Raw genomic sequence first — 27278 nt, forward strand, 5'->3', positions numbered from 1 at the left:
AAGAACTGGTAGTCTAGTGGATGATAAACAAGTAATTTCACACAATATAAAAAGAATACAGGGTGCATAGGAACACAGAGGAGAGACATCTAAATCTAGTTCCCTGTAATAGAGGAGGAAATACTGTGAAAATACCTGAAGGAGGACACCTAAGCAGAGTTTTAAAGGATGAGTAGTAGCCAAATGAAGAGGAGGGTGGGAATTTCCAGAAGAAGCAATAGCATGAGCAAAGGCACTGAGGTGAGAAACATCATATTTGTGCATCTACAGAAAAGGACATACACACTAAGCATTTGAGACAATAAATGGAAAGAGATGATACTAAAAAGGTAGGCAGGAGCCAGGTCATGAAAAGCAAAGCATGGTAATGGGAATAATCCTCCCCCCTCCCCCCAACAAACAGAAGTATATTATCTAAAATCAATCTCACATGTTATGTGTTAAATGCTCCAACTCTCAAAGGTAATAGAAACCTTACTGTGTAACAGGCAGGGAGAGTTGGTCTCCCTGTATAACAGATACCCTTTCCTTGTGATATGGTTGGGCTTTGTGTCCCTACCCAAATTTTATCATAAAATGTAGTTCCCATGATCCCCATGCGTGGTGGAAGGGACCCGGTGGGATGTCATTGAAACATGAGGTGGTTACCCCCACGTTGTTCTCGTGATAGTGAGTAAATTCTCAGAAGATCTGATGGTTATATAACGGACTTTTCTCCCTTTGCTTGGCACTTCTTTCTCCTGCTGCCATGTGAAGAAGGACGTGTTTGCTTTCCCTTCCACCATGATTGTAAGTTTCCCAAGGCCTCTCCAGCCACGTGGAACTGTGAATCAATTAAACCTCTTTCCTTTATAAATTACCTAGTCTCAAGTAGTTCTTCATAGCAGCATGAGAATGAACTAACACACCTTGTGAGTCCCATAATCTCTCTATCCTTAGGATTCTTGTTTTCTGTCTATTCCCTTGGTTACCAATTGTTTGAAGGGCCCCACGGTTGGCTCCTTTCATTTATATGGGACTTTGATAGTTTAGTAAATGCTATTGGATTTGCTTTTTAGCTCATCCTCTTATAAGGAGGTTTATAAGCCCTTCTTGCTCCTCTCCCTTCTATGTTTCATCTTAACCTTTAGGTCATACCAGTAGTGTATAGTACTAATAGGCACACACTCATGCATTAGCACTCTCCCTCCCCTAATGTCCCATTGATACATGCACATGTGCACACACACACACGCACACTAGCCTTTGTTACGTTCAAGACAAAGTTAAATAAAACTTATTGATACTTTCCTTACTACCACCCTACATCTTTCATGGACTTTTCTCTACCTTACCTGCCAAGACTCCCCAGGGCATATTTCTATTGCAAATGGAAAATTCTTTCAGTCAGTGGAGAACAAAGCAGCTGTACATAGGGTACAGAATTTGCCTATTTGTTCGTTCCTCTGTGTGCATGAATTTGTGCTTTGCTTCATAGAACCACCGTCACTATCTCTTACCTGGGCAGACTGAGTTTAAATCCTTTGAGTTTCCTGATGAAAAGGCATTCCACTGGTAAACAGCATTATAATAATTATTTCCTCCCTGGTCAAGCTGGGATGTTTCCTCATAGTTTACTTTCTAGGCCTCATCTTTCTTACAGAGAGTGCTCCTTTGTTAAGGTTAGAATTTCCCATAAACCTGCTCAATAATTTGTTTGTTTGGCTTCTTTGAAATACTATACAAAGCAATCCCTGTAAAAGGCAAAGCTGTCCTGAAGGCTGAGAAAGGAGCCTGAGACATAGGCTCCAGGTTGCTTTTTTCAGGCAGAGCCAGGTGGGTAATCTTATCTCAGATGGCTGCTTTTCAAGGTGCCCAATTCAGGGGCTTTTCCTCTGGGAGCAGCATTTGCCCCAGGGAATCAAGTGCTTTCTAGTCAGGGGCAAAAATTTGGGAAATCTGAGGACCCAGGGTGGTATGGTCTGTTAGGGAGAATTTTGGGGAACAGAATGGCCCCCTTCTCCCTCCAGCACGTGTGCAGATCAGCACTTGGCCCCAGAACAGAGACCAGATTGAGAGGCGAGGTTAGGAGGAAACAGGGGACCCAGGAAAGGAGGCTAGATTGCAAACGCACCTACACAGCTCTGAGTCAAAGGCTGTCAGTCATCTCGACTCAGACTGCTCTGCTCTCCAGCAGCCCAGCCCTTTCCCAGGGCTGGGGCAGGAGATTGCTACATGTAGGCTTATCTGGGGAAAAAACAGAGCCTCACTTTAGTCCCTTCCGGTAATTGACACTACTGGACACCCAGGAGGGGGAGGAGAGAGCTTCTCTTCATAAATGGTCCCACCCCTGGGCAAGGTGGCTCACTCACTCTGGCAGGTAGGAACAGGGGAGTGTGCACCTGCCACCAGTCAAGCTCAGCCAGACTGCAAGAGGAGGCGAGGCGGAGCCAGCCGAGGGAGTGAACCATGGACAAGTTGAAATGCTCGAGTTTCTTCAAGTGCAGGGGGAAGGAGGTAGGGGTCTGGGAGCTGCGGGAGGTGTGGAGGACCTGAGAGTGGAAAACTTAAGGGGGGTTGCTAGTCTGTTTTTGCTTTCTGTGGCTGTTCTTTGTGCTCCACATTTCTGTTCAACTATTAGGTGTGCCTGAGACATACCTATAGAGTAGAGAAGAAAGAAAAGCTCTTACTCTCATAGCTAGAAGACTTAGGGCCACCTCATCCTCTGCCTTGGGGGTACCCACAAAATCCTGTTCTCTGTCCGTCTCCTAACTGTGTCCATATGCTAGAGGAAAGTACAAAAGTACACACGGTTCTTAATTGACCCAAGGAACCCTCCATACCCCAGAGAAGTGAGCAGGTTGGGAGAGAACCCTGTCCCTTCTCTCCCTCCCAAGTGGAGACAGCTACTTCCTCTGCTGAGACAGGACCATTTGTCTCTGCATATTATTCTGTGGCTTTTAGAAAGGCACTGATTTTAATCTGTAAGACAGAGAAAAGTTAAACTACCCTTAACTTGATACATCCAATACTATCAAACCATAAGAAAAGTTTATAGATTCTTGCTTTTTCTTCCAGCAGACACTACATTTGATCCTGCTCAAAGATCTGCTACAATATCAATAGTAATGACTTTATCTAATTCATCTTTAAGACTTTTGTATTTGAAACCTGATTTGTCTAGTTTCATTTTCCCCTCACACTGGTGTGACAAAACCTTTGTATTTCAAACCTGATTTGTCTGCTTTCATTTGTGTCTCACACTGGTGTCACATTTAACATTTTTACCAAAATTTGGATAATCTCAACTGATGGAGTATTAAACATATCTACTTACAGAACTTTGCTTATTTTAAGGGGTAAATGTTGTAAAGTAAAAGCAGCTATCAGCAGAAATCTTCCCAACTTTGTAAAGCATTCCCCTGAGCTATGGTTTTCAGGGTTTCTTCCCCCCATTTTCTGTTGCTCTATGGATTTGTGAAATTATGCTTCTGTGGAATTTGTAATGGTAGAAAGGCAAGCTGTTGATATTTTTTCTTCCCCAGAAAGTGTCGGCTTCATCAGAGAATTTCCATGTTGGTGAAAATGATGAGAATCAGGACCGTGGTAACTGGTCCAAAAAATCGGATTATCTTCTATCTATGGTTGGATATGCAGTGGGATTAGGAAATGTGTGGAGATTTCCATATCTGACGTACAACAATGGTGGAGGTATTCTATTTCACCCCCACCCCCACCCCCGCTTTTCCCTTCAGTTTTAAGTGTGGTGCTGTATGGCCTCTGAGGATGTTTTACCAGTTGAAGGAAGGCATATGATAGTTGATGGTTTGGGTTAGTGGGAGAATGAGAAATAAGCATATTGAATTTATTATTAGTCTGAGCTACTAGCTCAAGTTAGAAAGCTAGTTTCACAAAATCCTCAGACATAAACTTGATAAAAGCTTTATTTTTAGCACTTCTAAGCTTCTGATTTGAGATCTCACGTAATCTTCAACTATGACATACTTTTCCAAATTTATGCATGTTTCTGTGATAATCTGTTCAAACTCAAGTTGTGCTTTGCTTAATTTATAGCTGAATCAGAAAGAAACAGAAAAATAAGTTCTATTAAGAAGCTCAAATAAATTATTTCCTTAACTAAATGCATTATATTTTGGTGATTTAAGTGTGGAAAAAGATGATTAAAAAGTAATTAAAGTTTTAGTATTTTAAGCTGCAATATTGAGTTACATGTATTCCAAATTGGACTGACTATGTAGAAGATCCTTCTAAAATGAAATAACTTAGTTCAAGAATTGATGTTTTATTCCTGCAAAAAAAACCCACTGTGTATACCTTGTAGATCATTAGAGTAGACTCAATTAGAAAAAGGAGAGAAAAATAACTTTGAGGTGACACACAAAGGGAAATAAAATGAATTGCACAATTCTCTAGTAATGTCCAAACAACTTTTCACTTACACCATATTTTATTTACTTGTAATTACAGGTTCTATTAGAAGTATAGAGGTGGCATGCCCTTATATTTCATAACTGGGTACCAGTGAGACTGTGCCACTATAATTATTTTTCTTAGTATAATAGGATTTTGTGTGGTGATATTTCAATCACATTTCTTGTTAACTGATTACATTAAAATATTCACAGTGGTCTTCAGAGACTTAAGAAAGGAACTCCATTTATTAAACACTTTAAGTGTCAGTAGCATGAATTCCCCTATCTAGAAGCTGGGTCATTTAGTCGTCTTGGTATCGAATATTAGCTGGAAAATGCATCAGAAATCACAATTTTATTTCCGTCTGTGTCATAAGGTCCAGTGTGGTAAAGAGAAGCATTCTGGATCATTTTGAGCCTCTTGTAACTCATGTTTAGGATAAGAAATTCCCTGTGCCTTGACATCATACATAAGCCCAGTAATTGCCATGAATTTTTAGGAACTATATTAAACTAGTTTTAATAGAAACTTTGAAAATATAGTCAAAAAATAATATTAATTGTATGCTATTATATTTTTCACTATTTCCTCTGAAATTTAATATGCCATATTGGCTTTCAATTTTTTATAATAACATCATTTGGGTAATAGATGATCTAGACACTTTCAGTCCTTCTTCTTTTATCCAAGAGTGGAAGAGGAAAATGAAATTAAAATTTGTTAAATGCGAATTAGGTTTAAAAATATAGTCAGGTTTGAAAAGTTATTTCTAAAGTCTGGAAATATTTTTATCTGTATATTCTTTTTAACAGTTTATTAAAGAGAAATGTCATACCACTTTAAGGTCTAGGTCTGTAGTATTGACAATTTGTGGCCACTATATTAACAATTTGTCATCTATGGATAGTATTAATAATAAAATAATATAATAGGTGAAAAGTCAGGTATAACACTGAAGAAAATAATCTTTTTTAAAGAAAAATACCTGTTCACACTCAGCTGGTAAAGCTTGTTTATTGTTGTAGTTAAATAGGGATATTCCGAATTTTTTTCTTCATATTTGTCATTCATAGGACTTAAACTTCTATTAGTCGTAGTAAAGATGGTATGTGTATTGCAACATTTATACAAACATATTTTTCCCTGTGGTCTAGTGACTTCCAGGGTTAGTGTTAAAGTAAACCACTTACCTATGAATAAATAACAAGTACTTTATAGACTCATTTTTAGTAGAATGCATTTTGAGAGTTGAAAAAATGTTATTCCTAGGTACGATGTTACAGTATCATAATATGAAAAATACTTGAGGCAAAACTGTAACATGAGTAAATAAAATGTATATAATCTGAAAACCCATTTTTATCCACTGATCCCCACATTCTTTATTAAACTTTGCCAATACTTCTGGAATGTTTTATTAGTAAGCTTAATATTCTGCCCTTGCTTCAACCTATAATTTGGCATGGTTTCTAATGAAAAATACCATGCCCCAAAAGTGGAAAGAAAGAAAAAGGAAAATGATAAATGGTTAAAAGTATGGGCGAGGTGAATTGTCTAGTGTGGGAGAATTATTCCTTATGAAATTGAAAGTTAACTACAAGTATTTCTCAAAAGTTCAGAGTCTTCAAACAAAACCAATACATTTTGTACTAATACTGAGTGAAGAACCTTGTGACTCTTTGGAGAATAATAAACTTAATTGCAGTAACTTATATTCTGAGCCACATTAGCAGTTTTACCCCAAGTCTTAAAAATATACCGTTTATCTTTAAAGGAGAAAGGAGGAAAACCAATGTTGAACATGGGCCATGTGCCTGGCATTTTAGCAAGTGTTTTCACATAGACCCTGTATTTGAACCCTTACCACAAACTGAGTTGGCATTGTTCTCCCCTTTTATAAGGAATCGAAGGTTCAGACGTTAGACAAATTGCTGGAGGTCACATAACTGGTAAATGGTCTAGCCAGGATTTCAACCTAGGTCTATCTGGTTCCAATGCCTGGGATCGCTCAATTCCTCTGGCTTACTTTTTATACTCTACACTTTTTAGTAATCACAACAGCCTCATTTGGTAATACTAGCATCCCCATTTCGTAGACGAGAAATCCAAGGTTTAAAAAATCAACTACTTATTCATAGAAAGTAGTGAATTTTAGGCCCAAACCCAGCACTCTCTGATTCCACTGTATCAGGATGCTTTTAAAATGTTATGCTGGTTGTCAAAGTGCCATCAAGACTCTGAGCTATAATAGTGCTTTGATTCTTTCTCATCCTTTTTAGGCGCCTTCTTGATACCTTATGCAATTATGCTAGCATTGGCTGGTTTACCTTTGTTCTTTCTTGAGTGTTCACTGGGACAATTTGCTAGCTTAGGTCCAGTTTCAGTTTGGAGGATTCTTCCATTGTTTCAAGGTTGGTAATAAAGCATTTTCTTCACCATGGTTATTTGTATATTTGTGCATATAGCTACCTTCACTGTGAGGAACAAAAAATTGCTTAAAATTCTGACAATTTAAGGCAAAGAAAACATGCATTATTGTTGTTTCGCTGTACAGTATGTCACTGCAGAATTTAAAAAATCAAATGTTTTTATTTCTGTTTATCATGGGCTGCAGAAATGGGAAGGGTTAGAAAGCACACCAAGAACGGTTAGAAGGGTGTCATTATTTTCCCATTTTCACCTGGTGAATTCTTTTACCACATAGTCTTGTTCTCTAGTTTAAAGGCTCTAACTTTTTTCTACTTCATATGTAGTCTGTGTCTTACTGCCTTTGCATATCTTTTACAATGCCTCATTCAGAAAAGTTGAAGGGTGCGTCACTATTTTTTCTTGGATGCTCTTAATAGAATAGGACGCTGATAAAGCTTAAAAATGCCTTGTTATTAAACATCAAACTACCTCTTTTGATTGAAGATTAAATATCATTTTGGTATGTGCTAGCTGCTGAAAATTATTTGTTTTCAATGCAACATCAAAAATAAATTCATAGTGAGGTAAATAGAATATTGTTCTGGAAGAGTGGAGAAACTACCTTAAAAGCTAGTTTTAAGCATAGGCGTTATATTCAGCATGCTAAACTGCATTTTGAAACTACTTAGTTAAGGAAACTTTGGATATTTAAATTCAGATTGTTACTGAATTATTTAATTTTCTTTACACATGGTTGTAGATATATGTACACCATCCCTCCAGGTCATTATTTTAGAGGCTTCATTTTCTACTTTTCAAAATGTTGATGTCTAGATGAATATTGTATTGGTCAGTGAGTAAATAAGATATGAGCTTTGAATTTTTTTTATTTTTATTTTTTGTCTAAAGATGTCGACTTTGCATGATCTGACAAGAATTTGCAGGCTTAATAAGAAAATGTAATAGACATGGGTTTTTGTTTATGTGAATTTGATGTGCTTACAACAAGTCTTCTGGCCTTGGCCTTAATACGCTTTCTAATCAACTGAGAAACTGCATCAGAAAGCCAATCATAAAAATAAATTTAAATTTAGAAGAAAATTACTCAGATAACATTAGCCCCTACTCTCCCAGAAAGAAAAAGGAAAAAAGTCATTTAAAACAGTCTTTATTTATTTATCTATCTATCTATCTATTTATTTATTTTTGAGACACAGTCTCACTCTGATGCCCAGGCAGGAGTGCAGTGGTGGATCTCGGCTCACAGCAACCTCCACCTCCCAAGGTCAAGCAATTCACCTGCCTCAGCCTCCCGAGTAGCTGGAACTACAGGCATGCACCACCACGCCTGGCTGATTTTTGTATTTTCAGTAGAGACAGGGTTTCACCATGTTAACCGTCTTGAACTCCTGACCTCAAGTGATCCGCCCTCCTCAGCCTTGAAAAGTATTAGGATTATAGGCATGAGTCACCGCACCCTGCCTGAAATAGTCTTTTTTATTTTAAAATAGATTTTGTGGTAATTGAGATCAGTTATTTTATAAATTAGCAAAATAAATTTCACTTGAGTTTGGTTTTTATTTTAATTGTTCTTTCTTTCCAGGTGTGGGAATTACAATGGTCCTGATATCCATTTTTGTGACAATCTATTACAATGTCATAATTGCCTATAGTCTTTACTACATGTTTGCTTCTTTTCAAAGTGAACTACCATGGAAAAATTGTTCTTCGTGGTCAGATAAAAACTGTAGCAGATCACCAATAGGTAAAATTTGTCAACCACCAAATAGTTCTTTTATATATTTTTTATAAGCTTGAAGGGTCAAATCATTCTCTAAGCAACTTAGGTATGATTTTAAATGGTCCAAAGGTTACTGGTGAAAGCAGAAGATAGCATATATAATCGGAAAAATGATTAATACAATGTGTTAATCCCTGAGAGCAGCCAGGAAGGCCAAATCATGCCTAAGAGTACTTCTTTCAGGCCTATGTCCTGGGCAGGAGAGGAGAAACTGAGAAAATGATAAAGGGAGAAAAGTACTATCCAGGATGGTTGTGTGTGTCTCAGGAGACAGTAGGTGTTGTTCATGTCATATGTTGCTAATCTTTGGGATAATGTACCATCCATGTCGTAGGCTATTACCATTTTAATTACCTATGTACATCAGAGGATAAATTTATAAATATTTAATGCTACTGAGAAGTTTAAAGGCCTTAATTTGTGTATATGCATAGGTTGGATAGGTAAATCTACACACAAAAGTTTGTTAGCGCACTAAACCTCAACTGAAACAATTGTTACTCTATACCTGTTGTTACTGTAAATACAATCACAGCTTAAAAGGGTAGACAGTTTTGTAATCCCTCCTAGTTTAGTAGAAAAGATTTTAAGATGCTGAATGTACATAGCTTATTCCATCTGTAAGGTTTCTACTCCACTTTTTTCAAGTAACAATTTTGATGATAATTTAAATATTTTACCATTAAAACTTTTTTTCTAGGAAAGCAATCTTCTAAAACTAAGTACATGTCTGTGTCTATATTTTTTATTATCTTTAGTAACTCACTGTAATGTGAGTACAGTGAATAAAGGAATACAGGAGATCATCCAAATGAATAAAAGCTGGGTAGACATCAACAATTTTACCTGCATCAATGGCAGTGAAATTTATCAGCCAGGGCAGCTTCCCAGTGAACAATATTGGAAGTAAGTATACTAGATGATTTACTTTTAAGCATATGTTATCTTAAAATTTATATAAAACAACAAAATATTAATCAACCCCCCTTCCTTAACACATAAAAAGGAAAATCAGGACAAATTATATTTCATTTAACTCAAATGTCTACCTATCCCAGGTGACTAGTAGCTACCTGCAAAATTAGCTCATAGTCAGCAATGTGTCTTTTATAAATTAGTTATTAAATGGTCACAACACTGTAATGATTTATTAAGCACTTATTAGCTATGAGTTAGAAAATTGCTTTGAAGAAAACACATACAAAGTTTAGACTACAATGATCAAGTTGTAATGATAAATCGTTAGGTGATGAGTAATATTGCTTTTTAAAAAAGTGTAATTCTTCAGCAGTTTTGTTTACTGTTGTCATTATATGGTAAGAATAGATATGTAGTGTTATATTTACTTTCATTAATTTCAAATGATCTCTTTACTTACTCTATATCTATCCATTACCCTTACCTAATATTGTTGACTCTACTGCTAAATGACCTCTTCTTCATTCACTGTTAATGACCTTTGTAACTCTGTTAAACTTTGGATCTTCAAATGTTCTCAAACTTCAAGCTTAGAAATAAGATCCTAGATTCATGCATGTACCTAGTGAGAATCTTGGAATTTTACAGAAAGTCTGTGGAAAAAGTGTGAATAACAGGATCATTTGAGTTTGATGATATCTATAAGTATGGAATGAGGAAATATTTAATATAATTTTAAATGTTTTCCTCATTATTTTAACATGAGAAAATACTATAATAGTAAAATAAAATAATCTGACATAAAGTCAATTTCTTTATATAAAAGATCTTGAAATAGAGGAAAGTAATAACTAAAAGAATCAGTAGATCTTTTATTCTATGGTTTGAAACTTTGGATTGGCTGTGGTTAACTGAATTCAGAGCTTGGCCATTTAATGAACTATCTGTGCCTCTTCATATTGATAGTATCTATCAATAAAGGCTCACCGAACTTCGACATATTAATAAGATACAATATTCATGAAACTTCCACCTGGATAAATGGTATTACAAAATTCAATGTATTTTCTTTAAGTCAAGTGATTCTGTGATCATAAAATGACTTATGTATTTCAGTAAAGTGGCGCTCCAACGGTCAAGTGGAATGAATGAGACTGGAGAAATTGTGTGGTATTTAGCACTTTGTCTTCTTCTGGCTTGGCTCATAGTTGGAGCAGCACTATTTAAAGGAATCAAGTCTTCTGGCAAGGTAACTTGAAAAACACATTAGATAGTGATATAGCAGCTTTCCAATTTCATTGTAGTTCAATATCAAACATTATCAAAAACATGTTTTTTTCCTTCTATAATGGGAGCATTCAAATGTGTGAAAAGCTTTCTAAATAGTTATTTTAAGCTCTAAGTAAACACATAGGGTCTCTGTTATTGCTAAATACAAAACAAACAAACAAAATAAAAACTAGTACTAGAGGTGCACATTTCCTAAAAACATGGACTCTTTTAGCTGATAGAGCATTCTGAGGTTTAAGAGTATATTACTAAATTTTCTATCCTACTATATAAAGAAGCATCTTGAATGGAATCATATATTGCAATATATGGTTTGGAAAGTCTAGATTCTTGTTCTGTATAGAGTAATAGTATCAGGAATCCCCCAGTTGGGGGAAGAGAGAGAGGGGGGGGAGAGAGAGAGAGAGAGAGAGAAATGTGTGTGTTTGTGTGCATGTGTGTGTGTGTCTGTGTGTCTGTGTGTGTGTGTATATATATGTATATGTATATATACACACACAAACTATGTATTCATTCTCTTAAAGATTGCCAAAATGGACACAGAACTTTTTCTCTCAGTGAAAGGGCCTCTTCTGAAAAACATTCTGTTATATTTTCTCACTTCATTGTTTACTTTTATAAACTTTCAGAGAGAATAATGGTAATTTAAGAGAACAACATGAAATTTTCTCTGTGAACAGCTACACAATACCCAGAAAAAAAATGTTTATGTGTTTTTAACTAGTCAATGGATATTTCCCCAAAGGTGGAGGACAGGAATCACTGGGGATCTTGTCTTTGTATTCTCAGTACAATATCTAGCACATTCAGTTAATGTTAAGTTGTGATGAGACATGCTGTTACATTACAAAAATACTGTGAATATCACAAATCAAGTGAAAACTTTCCAAAATGTTTTAGTTCCACATTTTTTAAACCCTTGGTTTCCTTTTCATGCTAATATTGAAAGAGTCCATTAAAGTCCATTTACCCAGGTAATTAATTTTTATTGGTCTCTGGATGACTTGTTTAAATCGTCTCCTTGGATGTATTATAAAACACAGGACATCTACGGATCAAGGAAATCATCCACATTAAGGCAAAGCTGGTCTCAAAGGCAATCTGCTCATCTGGAACCATGTGTTATCTAGTACAGAAGCAGTGCACTTGTATGTGTGCTATCAAACTTTCTTAATGGGAGCTGTAAGGATAACAGTAACAGGTGTCCAGTATTCACTTCAATATGCTTTTCTGGGATTTGAACATCTGCTAGGAAATATTTTCCTTTTCTTTGAAGACTGAATATATATTAATCAATGCAGGGTTTAAATAATTTCTCTCCTCACCTCAATGCAGTAATTTACTGAGAGAAGACATTCAGTCTCCTCAGACATGTATAAGGATGTATTTATGAGAGCAGTCCATTTAGATCCCAAGTTATCACTGCTGATATATTATTTATTTACAGCATAAACCTGGGAAATGTGGATTAATACATCAAAGTATTTTTGAAATGAATCACTTGAGAGTAGTGACGACTAAAATAAGAAATTATGCTAACTTTGGTATATCATCAGACCCTATGAAATCCCCTGTATTTTATTTAATTAATCTCAACTGGCTAATAATTTTACTTGTATAAAATTATACATCATGATTTAAAAAATAATTTACTAATTTTTGGTTACTTTTCTTGGTAGGTGGTATATTTTACAGCTCTTTTTCCCTATGTGGTCCTACTCATCCTGTTAGTACGAGGTGCAACTCTGGAGGGTGCTTCAAAAGGCATTTCATACTATATTGGAGCACAGTCAAATTTTACAAAACTTAGGGAAGCTGAGGTGAGTCTTAATTTGGATTTCAAATTATCTGAGGAGGTAAATCTTAAAAGCAAATGCCAAACATTTTTGGTTCCATAGGAATATAGTAATGTAATAGCTTGCAAAAAAATATACAGTTAAATTTGTTAGTTTGTATCCACTAGGATGTCTGACTTAGCTAATATTTAACATGCCATTAATATTCTTTTATTGATAGTGAGATAATTTTTAGAAATAGGATTTTAAAAGTAATTTTTATTCATATAAACTGATTCTACTTGACCAATAAAATTCCAGACTTATTAATCTGAAAACCAATATTTCATGCATAAATACCTGCAAGTTGATGACTAGGGCTATGTGATTTATTGAATAAGCTCAGAGTAGCTTTAGAGATTACTGCTGAAAGTTTAATGGTCTAATATACATTTTAATTTTCTTCAAAATTTAATATCCCCAAAATATCATCAAATTTTGTCTAGTGAATTGTGAAGTTAAAACATAAATTTGACATGGAGTAAGCATTCCATAACCAAAATTGTTACTTATACGAAAAACTTAAACATGTGCCATGAATAAGAATTGGGTAACCCTGTTTCAGCTTTACCTTCGGATAATGGCTGAATGTATCACTGGCATATAACATCTTTTAAAATTTGACTGCTGAGAGTATTAAGAGTAAGTGTACTACAGATAGTATGCTTCTATTAGTATGGCCTAGAATACTTCCCCCCCACCCCTTTTTTTTTTTTTTTTTTTTAAGACAGAGTCTTGCTCTGTTGCCCAGGCTGGAGTGCAATGGCATGATCTCAGCTCACTGCAACCTCTGCCTCCCAGGTTCAAGCAATTCTCCTGACTCAGCCGCCCAAGTAGCTGGGATTACAGGCGTGTGCCACCACGCCTGGCTAATTTTTTTGTATTTTTAGTAGAGATGGGGTTTCATCATGTTGGCCAGCCTGGTCTCAAACTCCTGACCTCAGGCGATCCACCTGCGTTGGCCTCCCAAAGTGCTGGGATTCGAGGTGTGAGCCACCGCACCCGGCCCTTTCACTTTTTTACCAGTCACATCATATTCTTAGCACACATTAAGCTTCTGTTCAACTAAAAACCTGTAATTTTATGTTGAAGTCAAGAGAGATTATGTTAATATTATCTGCCATGCTAGTAGTACTATTCAAAATGGATATTAGTTTTACTTTGCTATAGTATTCTTCATGGAACTCATGCTAATTTCCAACCATTGCCATCTTCTCTAAATGCTTACAAGAAGATGTGTGATTATTTCTTGTAAATTTGTTTTGTAAGCTGTGCCAAATGTATTAGCTTTTAGTTGTGGAAATCTGTCCTTAATTTACAATTATCGTTCTGAAAACTGAAATGCCAATCTTTGGTCTTTGGTTACCTTTTTTGGTGCTCAGTAATTTCCACTCAATGATTAATCACATAGCTTTAACTTATTTTAGATCTATGGAATTTTATTATTGTTGTCTTGGAGATTAGTATACGTTGATGTGTCCACAGGACATCTAATTTGCTTCTTCATTTATCTTGGGCCTCACTCTTTTTATCCCTGTTGGTTAATCTCTTCCTAATTTGAAGACCATTTTGGATGGTGAATAAGAAACAAATAAAATGGAACTTAGCATTCATCACCTTCTCCACGCTAGGCTATTGAACAAGATAAATTATGTTAATGCACTTGGAAATAGTAAGCTTTTATATAAATATGAGCTAATGTACAATTGTTTCAATTATTTCTGTTACATTATACTATCTTGTTAGAGTTGCAGCATTTTCCCTAAGAATTAGATTCACCATTTTCTTTGAAACTCATGACTTTGAGCCTAGTTAAAAATCCCCTTTGATATTCTTTTAGTGGCTTGTGCAAGCCTAAGATATCTGGGTTTTGTAGTTTCTTGAAATCATTCTGAAAAATTTATATGACACTTTTATATTGGTCTGTGTTTCAGTGACTCTAACATCGTTAAAAAATCAGAGTGAAACCTAAAGCTCCTTGTGAGACAAACAATTTAATCTTCTCACCCCTCTACTCTCCAACACAACATGACCCAACTCCTTCTTTTTGGGGTTTGCTGGCAATGACAATTGTTTTTCTTAGATTTTTTTAAATTCCTCACAATATATATTCTAAACATGGAATCATAATCAGGTGTCTTTCCTTTCCTTTAAATATCTGAACTTCATTTAGATCTCCAGGAGAGTAGAGAACCACACAAATATATAGATAGAGGAGTCTTCAGCAATGCGAAGATTATTTTTCTAACTCCCTCATTTTACAGTGATGAAACTAAGACTTACATAGATTCAATTTTAGCCAATTGAACACAACCAATTTGTAAAATTTGAATTACGATTTCCTAATCCCTAATGTAATAATCTTGTATATTGGTATGAGATTAATAGATACGGAGATTAAAACTATGTTTGGAATTTCTCTTCACTTTTGTCTACAACCTAGGTACACATCATGGTATTCAGTAGCATTTTTACACAACACAAGACTGCCACACCCACTTCCAGCTCCCCCTGTCTATCCCAAAAGAGTTTTCTATGGAACTTGAAAACTGATCTAAATTTTATTTGAAAAAGAAAAAGGCCAAAACCCCAAGGTGTATCTGAAGTGAAGAGGACTTGTCCTATCAGATATGAAACAATATTTAAAATGCTATACTAATTAAAATAGTGAGGTGTTAGCATAGGTAAAAACATATAGACCAGTGGAACAGGATAATAGTCTCAGAAATAAATTCAAAAACAAATGGAACTTGGTATGTGGCAGAGGTGGCAATGCAGATCAATAAGTGATGATAATCCAATTGATAGAATTGATATCTAATTGATTTAATTGATAATATCAATTATCCTTGAAAAATTGATATCCCACTTAGGAAACAACATCAGTTGGAAATTTCACATATCATTCACATATCACACGTATTGATATGCACAATATCAATATTAGGTGAATTGAAAAGTTAACAATATAGGCAAAACTTGAATTCCTTTAGAAGAAAATGTAGAATAGTACCTTTATAACCTTGGGCTAAGCTGTTTTTTAAAAGTAATAGAGATCAAAGATAATACATATAGTCAAAGATGGATACCTTCAGCTACAGTAAACCAACAACAAAAACTTTGGTTCATCAAAGGACACAATGTTAAAAGGTAAACAAAATTAACTCACAAATTTGGGAGGAAAAATAATCAACATATATAATAGTCAAAAGATTAGAATCCAAATTACATCAAGAATTTTAGAAACGGAGTAAGACAGCCCAAACCAAAAACTGGCAAAACACATGACCAGGAATTTCACAGAAAAAAACAAATCATATGGAAAATGAAGTGTTTGCAAGTAGGTGGAGGAATGGGAACCCTCACAGCCAGCTGGTGGGAGTACAAAATGGTACGACCCTTTAAAGAACAATTTGGCAAGATTTAGTGGAAGGGAGGAATGCATATACTTTTCGGCATCACAGTTCCACACCTACGTATGGGGAATGTACAAGAATGTTTACAGCTCCATAATAGCAACATACTGAATGACCTAAATGTCCATCAACAGGAGAAAGGATAAATTGTGACATATGCAGTGTGGCAATAAAGATGTGGAAAAGGGCCAGGCGCGGTTGCTCACGCCTGTAATCCTAGCACTTTGGGAGGCCAAGGCGGTCAGATCACCTGAGGTCAGGAGTTCCAGACCAGTCTGGCCAACATGGTGAAACCCCATCTCTACTAAAAATACAAAAAAATTAGCCGGGTGTGGTGGTGCATGCTTGTAATCCCAGCTACTTGGGAGGCTGAGGCACAAGAATTGCTTGAACCTGTCTGGCGGAGATTACAGTGAGCCAAGGTTTTACCACTTCACTACAGCCTGGATGACAAGGAGAGACTCTGTCTCGAAAACAAAAGCAAACAAACAAAAACAAACAAAAAAGAGGTGGAAAAGAATGATTAAAACTACATATATTTAATTTAGCCAAATGAATTTGCTTATATTCTTTCACTTTTGAATTACAAAGTGGACATTTTATATAGTTCAACTTGATGATGGATAAATCTCACAATACCTAATAAAAAATGGCATGTTGTATATGTTTACATGCATTAAGATAACTTTTCTATAAATTCCAAAACAAAGCATTCAAACTTAAATGTAAAGAAGAACAAAGAAATTATGAACACAAAAGTCAGGATAGCAACTACCACTGGTGGGTAGAAGGGTGATAATGATGAGGAAGGGGTACAAAAAGGATTTAAAAGACTGTAACATTTTATTTCTTAAGCTGAGTAGTGGGCATTTGGGTGTTCATTTCATTGTTATTAATAATATATTCTTTGCTTATGTGAAGTATTTACACAAATAAAAATTGAGTATATGTTTTAAAATATTAAATTATTTTCTCTTATAGGTCTGGAAAGATGCTGCCACTCAGATATTTTACTCTCTTTCAGTGGCTTGGGGTGGCTTAGTTGCTCTATCATCTTACAATAAGTTCAAAAACAACTGCTTCTCTGATGCCATTGTAGTTTGTTTGACAAACTGTCTCACTAGTGTGTTTGCTGGATTTGCTATTTTTTCTATATTGGGACACATGGCCCATATATCTGGAAAGGAAGTTTCTCAAGTTGTAAAATCAGGTATATAATATTATATATTATCAAGTTTGATTAATTCAACGTATCTCACTTATGAAACTCCACTAGAATTTATAGAAATTTACTTAACACAGTTATGATTTAGAATATTGAATTTCCTTCCTCATTTCATCTTATATAATTTTGTTGCTGTAACAATATAACAATTCTTAGATTATCCATGTAAACAAGAGTATATTAGGGAAATATTGCTGAAGAAGATAGGATGTTTAATTTTGTTTAGTCCTTGCTAAGCACTTCCCACGCATTATAAAAGAAACAAAACGTATATAGAAATTCCCTCTGTGCAATTATATTACTGGGTTTGAATTTTTAAAACACATGAACATCATATAGGTGAGAGAGTCAAGTGACTTTGAGTTTCCAGTTGTGTCTAGCTTTAAAGGAATCTTAGTGAACTCCCTAATTTTACAGATATAAGCTAGGGATGCTTAATTATCTGGCTACAGATTCCTGGGGAAAAAATACTAGGGTTGTTTTAAGTAGGGATGCTTCATTAAAATTTTGTTTATAGTTAGTATCATATGATGGAAAGACTGGTGATTCATAATGGAATGTCAGGGATCTTGTAGATTATCTAGTGTCTAGCTCCTCATTTACAGAGAAGAGGATTGATGCACAGAAATGTCATATATGTCTAGCAGAAGGTCAAATATTTAGGAAGTGATAGTGCCTAGACTAAAAGCTAATTTTCATGAATCCTAAGTTAGTCCTCTGGGAGGTCGAAGAAACTTAAAAATACTTAAAACTGAGAATCACATAATTAATATAACTGGCACAAAATTAAAAAGCATGTTAAAGGTAACATCAAATGGAAAACAAGATTTAATTTATAGTTTCATTACATACGATTTTGCATATATGCATATAGTGATTCTGGGTAAACATTTGGAGAGAAGGTTAAAAACAAAAGTTAGTCCCTAAATATATCTTTCTTTAATAGTGCAATTCTTTTAGAGTATCTAGGCTAAGAAAACGTGAACTAATTTATGTTTCTGGAATTTAAGACAGCTTTTATTCTTTGTCAATCTTAAAAAATAAGATAAGTTAAATAAAACTATTAAAACAAACTTTCTTATGTAAGGAATGTACCATTTACATTGTAGTCTATTTGCTAACTTAATTCATGTCACATGTTCACATTATCATATCACAAAACAACCAAATTAAATATTGTAAAAAGGGAATGTGAAATAGTTGGTAAAAAAAAATTATGTCATGGATTGTGTTGTCAAATAAGATGAGATTTTTCTAATATCTTATGTTTTAAATGTTTAAATATGTTTAAATGTTTAAATATTCACATATGTTTAAATATGTGAATATGTGAATATTCTTGAATAATTTAAAATATCATACATTTTTCGTAGGTTTTGATTTGGCATTCATTGCCTATCCAGAGGCTCTAGCCCAACTCCCAGGTGGTCCATTTTGGTCCATATTATTTTTTTTCATGCTTTTAACTTTGGGTCTCGATTCTCAGTTTGCTTCAATTGGTAAGTAATACTTCCAGAGGTAACGTATTCCTCTTATATTTCTTTTGCATTTCCTCTATTTGAAAACGTGCTTTTATTACCCCTATTACCCCCTCTAGCTGTTAATCTCAGAATGATCTTTCTGAAAGTTGTTTTAAATGAAATTTAAATACAGAAAAATACTTGACACTCAAAAGGAATACACATTAATATTTTATCATACTTGTTTCAGATATTTTAAGAAAATAAACTGTTACAGGTGAATTTGAAGTCCTCTGTCTTTCTTTTCCTAATACAAGTCACATTTTTTTTCTAGAAGCAACTCTTACCATAGATTGTGTATGTTATTCTGTCCATGTTTATATACATTTTATACGTGTCTGTACATAGCATATACATTTTCAAATTTGCACATAAATGTGAAGTTTCATAGCATACATATGACTCTGAAAGTTGTTTTTGCATTGATTATGAATCCCATTGATACAAAGGCATATAGATCTAATTAAATCACAGTCTCTTTGTTGACATAATAATGGGCATATGAATGATATACAATTTTTTAAAAATTACACACACTGCTGCAATGATCATCCTTGCACATACTTCCATGAACACATAAGGATTTACCTAGGTTACAAGACTAGAGAAATTCTGAAACAATTTTCATCCTACCACTCTCTCACATACAATATTTTCAGTTTACTCTATTTATAGGATAAAATCCAGACTTTTCTGGTTGACTTTCAAAGTCCTTGAAAATTTCAAACATATTCTCTGATATTTTCATTCTCACATCCTTCTACTCTTAGCCAGTTCCCTATTTCATGAACACATTTATTTCTAAACCTAGAATCCTTTCTGTTTCCACACCACTTATTCAAATATTTACCTTATTTAAAAGTCCTACTAGAATTCATCCTTTTAGACTAATTCAGCTCACAGGGGACTGTTACCTTACACTTGTTATCAATGAAAAATCATATAAAGCAGATTAAAAACAACAAATAGAGCTGCATTTGATTTTCATCAGAACCAAGTGGTGACTGCCAAAAGAAATAACCCTGTGGGTTTTTAAAAGCAAGGAACAGGGCTCAGAGTCTATTTTCAACATATATTTGTAAATTTGATTAACATACATTGAATTCTGTGATTAACAGTATTGGCAAATAAGTTGACATATAACACGTCATTTCTCCCCCTCTGAAGAAACGATCACAACAACAATCCAAGATTTATTTCCCAAAGTGATGAAGAAAATGAGGGTTCCCATAACTTTGGGCTGCTGCTTGGTTTTGTTTCTCCTTGGTCTCGTCTGTGTGACTCAGGTATACTATAGCATTTTTTTTTTTTTCATAGAAACATATTAGTTGTAACATACTTTATAACCTAACTAAAGAAACCAAAGCTTAAGATGATGCTTAGTGACAAGTCCAGGTCTGACTTGGGTCAAGGTTTTCTGGGTTTTAGCCCATTTTTCTCCATTCCTACTTTTATGGTAAGTCTATTTTGCAGATGAGGAGGCCGAATAATGGACAGTTACCTCAGTTACAATAAGATTATAGACTTTAAACACAAACTACATTTCTCACAGCCACTTCAGAACATACAGACATTGCATACCATTCTGATAATCAACAAATTTAAGTACTTATTTTCTTTCCAGTGACTCAGTATAGATTGAAAGATTTTTGAGATATTTAAAGTCACATTTGGGTTTACATTTGAAACATTGCTTTTCACATTTTAGCAGAAGGGAAATTGAAGGAGCATATGTCAAGATCAAATTAATAGATTCAATTTGAACATCCCATCAATCATAAAAACAATTAAAATATACTTAGAAGTAATTAATATTTTTTTGGTAGGCTGGAATTTACTGGGTTCATCTGATTGACCACTTCTGTGCTGGATGGGGCATTTTAATTGCAGCTATACTGGAGATAGTTGGAATCATCTGGATTTATGGTAAATAGTAACTATAAAATTATTTTCCAGTTTTATTAAAATAGTTTAGTTTGATTCATTTTCATTATGTTTACCTAATTATACTATTAATTTTTATACTATTATAACAGCAAAGTACAATATACTGGACAAAATTATGTTATGAAAAAATAATTACAGGTGTATGATTCATTGTTGTCGTACAGAAAAATGTTTAGACACAGAAAGATAATTGATGCCACAATGGTTACTGGAAGATAATAAGCAAGGACTCAATGTACTCTTTGTTTTCTTTAGGAGGGAACAGATTCATTGAGGATATAGAAATGATGATTGGCGCAAAGAGGTGGATATTCTGGCTATGGTGGAGAGCTTGCTGGTTTGTCATTACGCCTATCCTTTTGATTGTAAGTAATAATATACCATGAACTTGGTTTCAATAATACATACATTCCAAGAAGAACTTAATAATTCACATTGAAGACGAAATGCAAATTAATTTTATAAATGAATGATTTTCAAGTTTTGCAGTATTTATGGCTGGTGCCTCCAAGTTGCCTAAATTAAAAATGCCTTTGCAGTATTATTCTGAGGCCATCAGTTTAAACATTTACCATTTGAGAACATAAACAGGTTCATATGGATGTAAAAGTTATCAATAATTTAAAATTTATCAATAGAAAAAATGAAAATAAAACATGTATTTGCTCATTCCCTAAAAAAATATGTTGAGCCATCAATAATATTCCTAACCTCTCTGCCAGGCACAGAAAAAACAAAGATGCATAAGGCCCAGATCCTCCCTTAAAGAATTCAGTTTAAATATACTGACTGCTGAGAAACAACAGTCCTATTTTAATCCATATTTTATCTCTTAATGAGGGAGGTATTTGACAGATGAAAGCAGTGAAAGAAACTTACCTGTGTCAATAGGGGCAATGGTTTATGTTAATAAATTCAATAATTATTACTATTTAGGAGCTGAGGTAAAGCAAAAGTATGTCTTACTCGAGAGACATAACTTATCAACTTAAAATCTTCAAATAACATCTCAGGACAGTAAATGGCTGAGCACCAAAATAAACACTACACTGGATGGAGAATGATTATGGACTAGAAATAATGGTGGTGGGGTGAGGCAGTGTCAAAGCTTCATAGATTTATTTTGGTTCTCATTGCCTTCATGCTTCAAAGGTTTTCCTAGAAAAGGCCATTAAGTAATTATATCCAGGATTTCCTTCAAATCTAAAGTATCACATTTGTTTGTAGAGAGGATTACATTTTTTAACATTATGAGATCACTTTCAAAAGGTGAGCAGTTTGGAACGAGATAATGCTGAATTAAAATATTTGGATACTCCATATTTTTGCTAAAAGATTTTGAAAATGATGCTAAATATTTTTATTTCACAAGTCTCCATAATAAAATAAACCCCCTTGTAAACTTAGAAGGTTTAGCTGGATCTCTTAACAAGCTAATATTCAATGATTACATAAGTTTGACACCTGAATTTAATTTAAAATGCAAAAGTATTACATATGAAATGATTTAAATTGCCATCTATATTCTATAAAGTCATGTGTATTGGACTCCACTATCCCTCATCGATTCTTTTGTAGTTATGTACATTTATAGTAACTGTGAAATATATTTAAATTACTGTAATTAAATTAATGGAGCTAAGCCATTTAATTTTAAAATTAAACTTATAGGTCTATTTATTGTTTTCTCACTGATTTTAGTAAAACAAAGACAGCCAAATTTAAGGAAACTCTTTGATAATTATTGGGTTTTGTTTTGTTTTGCTTTACCAATTTCTAATTAATTAGTTTTAATGCTTCAACATTTCGGATTTATTTTAACTTGGCCTTAAAATGTGTTCATCTTTAACATTCAGATTTGACTGTATTTTCTAAACATATATTGAGGATTTTTGTTTGTTTGTTTTTTGTTTTTCCCTCAGTAAGATGCTGAAAGTGAAATGTGCTTTGGTAAATGCTCATCAATAGTGTGTGTAAATGCATATGTGTTTTTGATGTGTCAAAAGGGGAGCTTTGTGCAATGGGAAAGAATAGAAGCAATTCCTAAGCAAGGAGAAAAGCATGCCCACTAAAGTGTACTTCACATTCTCATTGTATTAATCTATATGCTGGCATGTAGATTTAATCTATGGCATAGAATAAAATCATGCTATTATAAATCAAAGTGAAAAGCTCAGTAACAGAAAATTTCAGATATTATTTTACTTTCAATCTGATATATGGTCAAGTATTTTATTGAAATATATGTTGAACAAGTATTTGGATTTATGAATATATGATGGTGTTAATTTTGGAAAAATTTATTCGAAGTAAAAATAAAAGTTATTTATTTTGGTTCATTCCATATTGTTATCTTCTGGTTTGTTACCTGATTATTTTAATTATTTGAATATATTTTCATATTAATTATTTTTGATAAATCACATCTGAGGAACAGAATCAAATTGCTAATCATCAGTGCAATAACGTCTAATCTTTAGCTTTGTCTTTGCATATTTAACTTTGACAGGCGATATTTATTTGGTCACTGGTGCGATTCCATAGACCTAATTATGGCACAATTCCATACCCTGACTGGGGAGTTGCTCTAGGCTGGTGTATGATTATTTTCTGCATTATTTGGATTCCAATTATGGCTATCATAAAAATAATTCAGGCTAAAGGAAACATCTTTCAAGTGAGTGCATTAAAATTGTTTATACTTTATACAAAGTAGTTATGATCAAAATGGAGGTTAATTTACTCACATGGTGGTAATATGAAATTATATGAAATACAATTAATTACTCCTTCCTCTTGGCTACTTCTATACCTGACACAGTCATCCGTTACTAGTGCACAATATGGTATTATATTATTTATATATTTGCTGTGCTTCTCTATGCTAGACTATAAGCTCATTGTGGGGAAAGTCTGGTAGTATTTGTTGCTGTATCCTCTCGCCTTGCTACAGTGCTTAGCATATGACAGCTATGATATCTATACCAATGTTGAGTTGTCCCTGAAGATGTCACAAAGCAAATGACCTGTTTGCTTTATATCCATAGTCACTACTTTTAAACCTCATCTGGCTATAATATACATCCTAATAGTGTTTTTATACTGGAATAAACCTGGTAAATATCTTGAACCCAATCTAGAGCCTGAGTCATCCCTCTTCCATGGAGGCCTAGGGGTATGAAGTTCATCATGACATCTCAGTAGGACAATGACAAAGTAGGCTCAGCAGTCTTAGATTTAAATAAATTTCTAAGTCCATACAACGATGGATCCAAATCAATGGTTTGATCCTGGAACTCCCATTTCCTTTGTTCTTGAAACACGTCCCAGCTATACACTGGTTTAGATCCTCAGCTTGTCCTCATCCTAAGGCCAGGATAGAAATATCTGATTCAGTGAAGGTACAGAGTAGTCACTCTGTTACTCTAATGGGTTCACACACCTTGTTTTGAAATCATTTACATGCTCAGTTATTTTGGTTTAGTAGTTAATATACTTCTATTAACAACTAGCAACATTTGATTATACCTTTTTCTTGGTAAACTGTGCATTAAGAATTTAGATGATCACTTTTTAGTTTTCTATGATTCTTATTTTTAGTAAAGAAACAATTTAAATGAAAGTACAGTTCAATATTAGATTGTTTATAGATTGTAGCACTTAAATTCTAAGACAATGATTTTTTGTTTTTGCATTTCAGCGCCTTATAAGTTGCTGCAGACCAGCTTCTAACTGGGGTCCATACCTGGAACAACATCGTGGGGAGAGATATAAAGGCATGGTAGATCCCAAAACAGAGGCTGACCATGAAATACCTACTGTTAGTGGCAGCAGAAAACCAGAATGAGATCTCATTGAAAAAAATATAGGATTGTATAATGTGATTTTTTTTAGAATGGGGGAAACTTATTTATTTGTATGTTAACTGAATAGGAAAATGTACTTACTATGTTCATGATGGTGTGATTTTTTTCACATTTAAGCAGGAATGCAATATAAAAATGTGAATCTCTTAATGCTCAGCCATGTGCTTATTATATTTCTTTTTAGATAATGTATCTGTATAACACACACACACATAGCTGTCTCTATTTCACAATTATATCTTTGTAAATAGTATATGCTTTTTTAATACATTGGAGGCTTTATTTTGAGCTAATTTCTTAGAGAATAGTTATATTTTCTATTACACAAGTTTAAAAATATTATTTACTTGTATTTTCTTAATATACAATCTTTCTTTTCCACAAATATGGGTGGGAAATAAATCAGTACATTTAAAAGAAACTGTTAAAACTGACGGCCTCACTTAATTAGAAACGTGACAAATATATGGACAAATGGACTATATATACTATAAGAGGACTGTAGTTTAATACTTTCTATCCAAATATGTTTAAAAACTTCATGCATTTGTTATAGCTCATGTTTTCTATATGAACTTCGTCATTAATGTTCGTTATAAAAAGTGAAATAAGATGGAAAAATAAGGATCCTACAGCCCGTAAGTGATAAATCTAGAAAATTGAGTTTTGAGTACCTCTTTTCCCATACACAATCTTCCTTCCTTAGGTAATCTGGAAGAAAACTATGACCCATTTAATTTCTATTGTGTTTCACAAAATTAAGAGTTGTTCATTATACTCTCTGAAATAGAGGTTTAATTTCAAATAGCATATGGACTTAAATGTTAATGAGAAAATGGCTTTAATCAATTCTAGCATTTTATGATTGTAATACACGGCTGATAGAGTGATTTTTGTCTTGCATGAATAAGTTACTACTTACAGGTGATAACTTACATACTATTGGAAGATAAACTTGTCAAACTTGCCAAGAATTAGCAAAGCCAAATTAGAAAATCCTGTGTCCTACTTTTCTTACCAAGGATAATTAAATATATCACTAAGAGCTTTATCTATTGATTATATATTGTTGACAACTGGTTTAAGCATCATAGCCTATGATGATAAACACTGCCTACATATGTAAAGAACTTTTCATCAATTCTTAAATTTCTTAACCTAGGCTTCAGGAAACATATGAAACCAAAATCATATGGAACATTTTCTGTGTGTACATGTACATGCATTTTTCTAGGGAGAGAGTCCATAGGTTTATCAGAATATCAAGGAAACCTGTGACCCAAAGAAGTTTAAGAACCACATACACTGCTGCTAGCTTTTTGTGCTTGGCAAATGAGTGACAATAGAAGAAATAATTTTTCTTACACATTTTAAAACATTTTATCTTCCTTGTGATTGAAGATGAAAGGAGTAAGAAATTAAGGCCTTTGTTTAATTTATACTGGTAATTTATTTAGGGGGAGGGGACATGAAGGTAGGTAAACAGGTAGGCCTCTAATTGAACCACCTCTGTAAGTTATGTATGAATGTATAAGCTGAAATTGTGTTTCACATTCTGAGGGTTTTCTTTTTCTTTTTCCTTTATTTTTCGGTGGGAGACTGGGGGTCAGAGTCTCATTCTGTTGCCCAGGCTGGAGTGCAGTGGCATGATCTCAGCTCACTGCGACCTCTGCCTTCTGGATTCAAGTGATTCTCCTGTCTCAGCCTCCTGAGTAGCTGGGACTATAGGTGCCCGCCACCACACCAGCTAATTTTTGTATTTTTAGTAGAGACAGGGTTTCCCCATGTTGGCCAGGCTGGTCTCGAACTCCCAACCTCAAATGATCTGTCTATCTCGGCCACCCAAAGTGCTGAGATTATAGGTGTGAGCCACCGTGCCCAGCCCATTCTGAGGGTTTTCTTTGAAGACAGGTCAAATGCTATTAGTAAACTTCAAGAGATTGTTAATTCCTTAGTTATACCAGATTTTATAATATTTGAAAATAGATGGCTAACAAGAAGTTAGAAATACTTTTCCTTAATTTTAATCCACATTATGTTACATGCATTCTACCACTACATTTTGGTGCCATTTAAGGTGTGCAATTTTCTATAGGTGACTTTTGAAATTCAGGGAAGATTTGGGCATTTTTAATGAAAGAATATCTAACTGGGGGAAGTGTGAAGGGAAAGAAATCCTTTTCAAAAGCTGACCACAAAGAGTAGTTAAAAGTTTTTGTCACTGTCTTCACAAGTGTGTAAAGCACAGATCTTAATAGAGTGCTTGGCATATTGTAGGATGCTCAGTGGTGGTTTTTATTATTATTACTCATATTCAACAGTGGCAAGAAATATCATTCCACATAATGGAAAACATTTCCATCAAATCCCACTTACTTTAATGCAAACTTGAAGATAATTTATGGTATTGTATTGTGAACCATTAATGAAAACTTTTTCACAGTTGAGTGAAATTAAAATCACTATATCTCAACTATAGTTTGTTTACTGTCACTTTTTTATTGTTAAGAAACTTTTGAACTGTTTTTCTTTCACTATTGTGCTTCCATTCCTTCCCCAGTAAGTATATTTTAGCCATATGCAATCAATTACTTAAAGTATAAATAAGAAATTTGGGAAGTATCTGGATTTTTTTGTA

At 34.1% G+C, this 27278-nt stretch overlaps 1 protein-coding gene across 1 annotated transcript; it reads left to right on the plus strand.

Annotated features, from left to right (window-relative positions):
- The first annotated feature begins 2313 nt into the window (after positions 1 to 2313).
- Positions 2314 to 27113, plus strand: LOC105537505 (sodium- and chloride-dependent neutral and basic amino acid transporter B(0+)). Its single transcript, XM_011977123.1, has 14 exons — positions 2314 to 2496; positions 3525 to 3690; positions 6693 to 6824; positions 8426 to 8587; positions 9382 to 9529; positions 10658 to 10790; positions 12511 to 12651; positions 17064 to 17292; positions 18681 to 18806; positions 19995 to 20113; positions 20654 to 20753; positions 21030 to 21139; positions 23284 to 23451; positions 24475 to 27113. Exons 1-14 carry the CDS (start codon positions 2449 to 2451, stop codon positions 24619 to 24621), a joined length of 1929 nt encoding a protein of 642 aa, XP_011832513.1. The 5' UTR covers positions 2314 to 2448; the 3' UTR covers positions 24622 to 27113.
- Positions 27114 to 27278: the final 165 nt, after the last annotated feature.

This window comes from Mandrillus leucophaeus, unplaced genomic scaffold (genome assembly GCF_000951045.1).
Source record: "Mandrillus leucophaeus isolate KB7577 unplaced genomic scaffold, Mleu.le_1.0 Scaffold174, whole genome shotgun sequence".
Classification (NCBI taxonomy): domain Eukaryota; kingdom Metazoa; phylum Chordata; class Mammalia; order Primates; family Cercopithecidae; genus Mandrillus; species Mandrillus leucophaeus.